Source organism: Lichenostomus cassidix, unplaced genomic scaffold, assembly GCF_008360975.1.
Source record: "Lichenostomus cassidix isolate B80296 unplaced genomic scaffold, HeHo_3.0 HiC_scaffold_150, whole genome shotgun sequence".
Lineage (NCBI taxonomy): Eukaryota > Metazoa > Chordata > Aves > Passeriformes > Meliphagidae > Lichenostomus > Lichenostomus cassidix.
Window position 1 is genome coordinate 1 of NW_028147972.1, and position 5,876 is coordinate 5,876.

General features: G+C 52.9%; 1 protein-coding gene across 1 annotated transcript; it reads right to left on the reverse strand.

The window, feature by feature from the left end:
• Positions 1 to 2,151: 2,151 nt before the first annotated feature.
• On the reverse strand, positions 2,152 to 5,254 carry LOC146420488 (uncharacterized; the record flags this gene model as incomplete). Its single annotated transcript, XM_085048220.1, has 3 exons — positions 2,152 to 2,427; positions 3,709 to 3,731; positions 4,900 to 5,254. Coding segments are annotated over 3 exons (654 nt in total), but the record flags the coding sequence as incomplete, so codon positions are not given.
• Positions 5,255 to 5,876: the final 622 nt, after the last annotated feature.

Below are 5,876 nucleotides of genomic sequence, written 5' to 3' on the forward strand. Positions count from 1 at the left end.
ACACTTGTAGGGCCTCTCTCCAGAGTGGATGTTCTGGTGGCAGATCAGGTTGGAGTGGTCACTGAAGCTTTTGCCTTGGGGTGGGGGGAGGGTTAGAACTGGCATGTTGTCGAGGTGGAAGGAGTTGCGCTCCATGTGAAATCTCAACAAGAAAAAACCCACTTCTAACAAGAGGAGACCTAAGTTTTGCACCCCCATTTTGGGAAAAAACTTTTCTTTTTATACGGAGTGGGGAATCAGCAGTTGCGTGGAAAGTTTTTGTGCGCGAGAGATAAAGTGAACTGATCTTTGTTTTGTTTTATTCAGTTATCTAGCAGTGAAAAATCCTAGTTGTCTCCTTAAAAACCACCTTCCCTCCCCTATGTTATTTCCCAACATGGCACCAGCCACATGTCGGCAGCACCCCCTCCTCCACCAGCTTGTGTTCCCTTTCTGTCCCTCAGGAGATAACCGACCGTGTGTTTTTCTGCCTCTTCTGTCCCCTTCCCGGGTTGGAACTGATCACTCTAGCTCGGGATTCCTGCTAACCCCCTTTCCTGTGCCCTAAACCTCAGCCAAACCGACTCCATGTGTTTTCCAATATGGCGCTGGCCACGTGGTTGGGTGCGCCATATTGTCTTCTTCCCCTTGAAATTTTCCCGGGCTTGCCGAAGCCCCGCCCCCGCATCTCTCGTGTTCCGGCGTGGCCCCTTCCCCCGCGTTGGTGGGCGTTCCCTTCAGGTGTGGGTCCGTCCCCCTTTAGGGTGTTTCCCTTCGGGTGTGGATCCTTCCCCCTCCGGGTGTTTCCCTTTGAGCGCAGGCTCCTCCCCTTTTTGGGGCGTCCCCTTTAGTGTCGGGTCCCTGGGGTGTTTCCCTTCAGTGTCGGCCCCTCCCATTTGGGGTATTCCCTTTGGCATCAGGTCCCAGCCCCTCCCCCATCCTTTTAGGGCGTTCCCTCTCGGCCAGGAGCAAGCATGGCCTGGCGGATAGTGGAGCTGTACCTCTGGCTGCCTGCGGCAGGCTCGAAGGAGCCAGCGGAACCGCTCTGGACCCGGCACAGCCGCAGCAGGCGAGAGCTGTGTGTCACCTGGAGGGGCTGCGCCATGTCTAGAGACTTCTCCCCCTCCTAAGCTGAAAAGGATTTCAGCAAAAACCCCACCATTGCTGTAAACCCTGTCTTCATCTTAGCAGCCTCAGCAGAAGAAAAACAGACTACAAAGACAGCTGCAGTCGGAAAATTCAGCCTTCACTGATCTCCAACATCATAATCAGCCAACTGCATCGTAATTTTAAATCTGACTGTTCCCCCAGTCAGATTTAACAGTTTAAACAATTAAGTTTAACAATTTAACAGTTTAACAGTTTAAGTTTAAACAATTAAACTTATTGTTTAATAAGTGCTCTAGCATTTGTTTAAGTACGTAAAACAGTTATCCCTTTTTAACAGCTTTATCTTAGTTCCCTATATCCACAGCAGAACTAATTTTGTTATTGTGTTACATTATGTTGTTGTTTTACCATTTTTCTGTTGTTTAAAAATTTGCTGTAAGGGTTTTTAGGAAAAGGCCTTTCCATCTTTAATTTAGTGAAAAATGGGGAAATTTTGTGAAAATAGATGCAGGTTCCCCACCCATTCCTTCTTAATATGTTTACCCTTTGCCATTGTTCTCTCTTTCCCAAACCCCACATGGTCCTGGCCACGGCCTCTGGTTTTCCCTATTGGCTCCTGTACCCTAACTCTGCCCATGTACCGCCCCTGTGCCCAGAGGTCACTGGGCCAGTGTGCTGTCCCTGCTCCTCTCTGTTTCCCTAGAAAACTGCTGACCCTCCGCCATCTTTGCTGTCTATGCACATATGTCTATACATGTGGCTGTCTATGCTCCACATATGTCTGTGCATATGAGGCCTTCGCCCACGAGGCATCTCTGCCTCTGGGAGGTCGTTGGCCTCTGCTGCACCATGCAAATAAACATCTTCCATGGACACGACGCATAGACCCTCCTTGCCTCCTTTATCATGGCCAGTTGTGGAAGCAGATGACCCCAGAGCAAGCCTTGTGGCTCCCCGGCTGGTGAGAGCGCAGTGACCACGGAGAGTTTGGTGCACTGAGGTGCTGAACTGGGCTGGGTAGAGATGCTCCCAGTAAGGTCTGCAATAACGTCCTCTAAACCGTCAACTGCAATAACATCCTCTAAACAATTCCCCCATGTGGATCTTCGAGTGACAGATCAGGTGGGAGCTCTGCCTGAAAGTCTTCCCACATTCCAAGCACTCGTAGGGATGTTCCCTGGTGTGGACACACTGGTGGGTAATAAATTTGGAGCTCTGGCTGAAGCTCTTCCTGCATTTCAAGCACCTGTAGAGCTTCTCCCCAGTGTGCTTCTGCTGGTGGGTGATGAGGTCCAAGCTCCAGCTGAAGTTCTTCCCACATTCCCCACACTCTTGAGGCTGTTACCCAGAGTGGACACTCTGGTGAATGACGAGATTGGAGATGCAGCTGAAGCTCTTCCTGCCGTCAAGACACTCGTAGGGCCGTTTGTGGTGGTGGATAATACCACCTCAGGAACTGCTGGGGAGCCAAGTAGTCCCAGTACAGCAGGGTTTCACTGGTGGCAAACATCCCAGTCGAAGTAACATGATAAGTCCCTCCCCAAATTATGTAAATCCCCCTGGCTGTAACCTAACCCCTGACTCCATCCCTCCCTTCTCCCCATTGGTTATGGTGTTCCCCCCGCCTCCTCTCCCCTGACCCCAGGTGATCCCTATATCTAGGGACACCTGGGGCTCTTCCTCTCTTTCACGCTGGAACCCTCTGGAATAAACTTCTGGAACATCCAGCTGATTGAGCGTCTGGATTCTTTGTCTCTGGTAACGCATGAGCTATCCAGCTCTCTGGGTGAGTGAGAATCTGTGCCTTACACCGGCACAGGTGTGAGAAGGGTCTTTCTGTACAGCACCAGAGCAGTGCTGGCTGGAGTGATGTCTCGATAGCCTTAGAGACACTTTCGGTAAACGCAGAGGCCTGGTTCCACCCCTCCTCCCCGCACTGCGTTAGCCATTCCCCCATAGGCAGGCACTGGTGGGTGAGGAAGTCCAGTCTCTGCTTTCCCCCCTTTCCCACTACTTTTCACACAACCCCCCAAATCCACAGCCATCTTCCTCCCAGTTTTGGGGTCCCAACCTCCACTTTTCCCCACTTTTCTCCACTTCTCCACCCTCTCTCACCTTTCTCATCTTTTCCCAGTCCTCAGCCCCTTTTCTGCTCTTCCTCTGGGGATCCCACTCCCCCTCAACTCAGCTGGGGCTCCCACCAGTGCCACCAGTACAGCCCCAGCTGCTGCCATATGCCCCATGGCCAGTGCTAGGCAGGTGCCGCCAACCCTACAGCCACGCTGTACTGGGAGCACCAGTCCAGACCAGTGAGGGGTCAGCAGCACCACAAGCTCTGATTAGCTGAGGGCAGTTTGGGACCCTTTTCCTGAGGGTGTTCCTGACAACTGATGAATCATTCACTCGTTGTGCCCTGACTGGCTGCAGGTCGTTTAGGGTGTTTTATGAAGGGCTGAGGGCTTTTAGGGAGGCCAAACCCCGGGGTGGGGTTTTTTGGGGAGTCCTTTGGGTGCTGGGTAGGTGGGAGCTCAGTTGTGCCCAGAAATGTGTCCCCAGGTATGCAAGATCTGAGGTGTTCCCACGGCGTGGGATGATGCTGGCCCCATGGCAGGCTCTCACCAAAGCCACTCTGTCACTGCCCCCTGTAGCCGCACAGGGGAGAGAAAATTGAACCACGGGCTCCTAGGTGGACATAAGCATCGTGAGAGATCCCTCACCAAACGCTGCCACAGGTAATATCTCAAATTAGAGATATTACTTGAATTGATTACACTGACAAAATCAGAGCAGAATGAGAAAAACCTTTAAAATCACCTCCCCCCCATGCCTCCTTCCTTTCCCCAGATGGCGCAGGGAGACAAGGAATGGGGCCGTGGTCAGTTCATCCCCCATGGCTTCTGCTGCTCAGGGAAAGACGGAAAGATAGCTGCTGCAGCTTCTCCAAGCCAGGGGAAGGGAAAAGCTTTTGCCTGGGCCAACAAATCCAAGCTTAGCAAAGCAAAGCCAAATCACACAGTGCCACAGAACGCCTGGCCCATGAGGCTTTGAAAATGCCTTTCAAAAAGCCTAAAACTCCCTCCCTCCCTGGCCCTGAACACACCTGGCCCTGAGCCTTAAAGATACAGCAACGATTTTTGGGCATAAAGCAGAGGATCATGGAATAGACTATCATCATAAATCACTCCAGTGGATCACTGCCATGGCATCAGTCCTTGAAGGACAGGCTACTCCAGCATGAGAGCAGAGCCCCACTCTCCAGGGGTGTCCCATGGGGTCAGCGCTTCCTCTCAGGCATCCCCTTGCTCTGGCTGGGGCTCCTCAAGGGGTTGCGGGTGGATCTCTGCATCCCCATGGAACTCCACAGGCTGTGGGTGGATCTCTGCATCTCCATGAACTGCTGCATCCCCATGGATCTCTGCATCCTGCATCCAAAGACCTCTGTCTTTGGAACCACCAGGAATTGGCTCTGTCAGACATGAAGGAAGCTTCTGAAAGCTTCTACAGAACCCACCCCTGCAGCCCCTCCCCACTACCAAAACCAGGCCATGCAAACACAATAAAGGCCAAAAAATGGGGTCCCAGATATCCAGGAGCTAAGGTGCACCCAAAAATGGGGATCAAGATGTCCAGGAGCACAGTTACACTCGGTTGGGTGCCAGATGCCTTAGAGCAGCCCAGAATGGGGATCAAGATGTCCAGAGGCTCAGGTGTGCCCAAATATGAAGCCCAAGCTGAGGGTGTTCTCTGATTGATTCAGTGCTGCCTGAGGGCTGGGTCTGCACCAAGGTGATGAAAACAGGGAACCCCCACAAGCCCCTAAGAATTCCCAGGGCTGCAAGCACTTGTAGGGTTGCAACCCGGTGTGGATCATCTTGTGGTTGAATAGGCTGGAGCTCCGGCTGAAGCTCTTCCCACATTCCAAGCACGCAAAGGGCCACTCCCCATTGTGGATCCTCTGGTGCTGGATCAGGTGGGATCTCTGGCTAAAGCTCTTCCCACATTCCAAGCACTTGTAGGGCTTTTCCCTGGCATGAGGCTTTTCCACCAGCTCCAAGCTCTGGCTGGATCTGCAGCTGCCTTCCTGGCACAGGGCAGGTCTTTCCTCCTTGCAGCTCCCTGGGCTGGGTTTGCAGCCCCTCCTCGTGCAGCATCTCTGGGTCTTTTCCTACCCATTTGACTCCTGTGCCACGAAGCTGCTCAAAATGGCTTCTTCCGTGAGGTTCTGCTGTGGGGATTTGTCCTCCCTGGTCTCTGTCTGCAGCTCAGTGCCTGGGGGAGGAAGGACAAGGAGAGGATGGGATTTGCCTCCATGCCAGAGGGAAGGGCAAGGACATCCTCCCAGTCTATCCCCAGCAGGACATCATTGGCAGCAGGGTTGTCCTGCAGCTGGGGCTGATGATGGGCTGGGAGATGGAGCAGAAGAAAGGGGGAAAGGGGCAGTGACTTTCTCCTTAACTGCCTGGGTGTCTCGGGGCATCTTCCTCTTCCTCATAGCCTCCTCCTCTAGCCAGCCATGACTTAGGAATGAGAAATCCTGTTTTTTGGGGGAAAAGCAAGGTGTGAGCACTTAGGGTTGGGGGTTCCTCCCAACCAAGTCCATCTCAGAATGTCACCCGGCATTTTTGTCTATAAAAACCTCCAGATCACCAAGATTCAGCCCAAAAAAAGCCCTCCTAGGGGTTCTTCCTCTCTGGTCTCTCCACACTGGGGCTCTAGGCATCTCCCATTCCTGGCTGATGGGGTCCTGTGGCTCCTGGGGTCCTCTGTCTCCAAGCTACTGCTTAGGG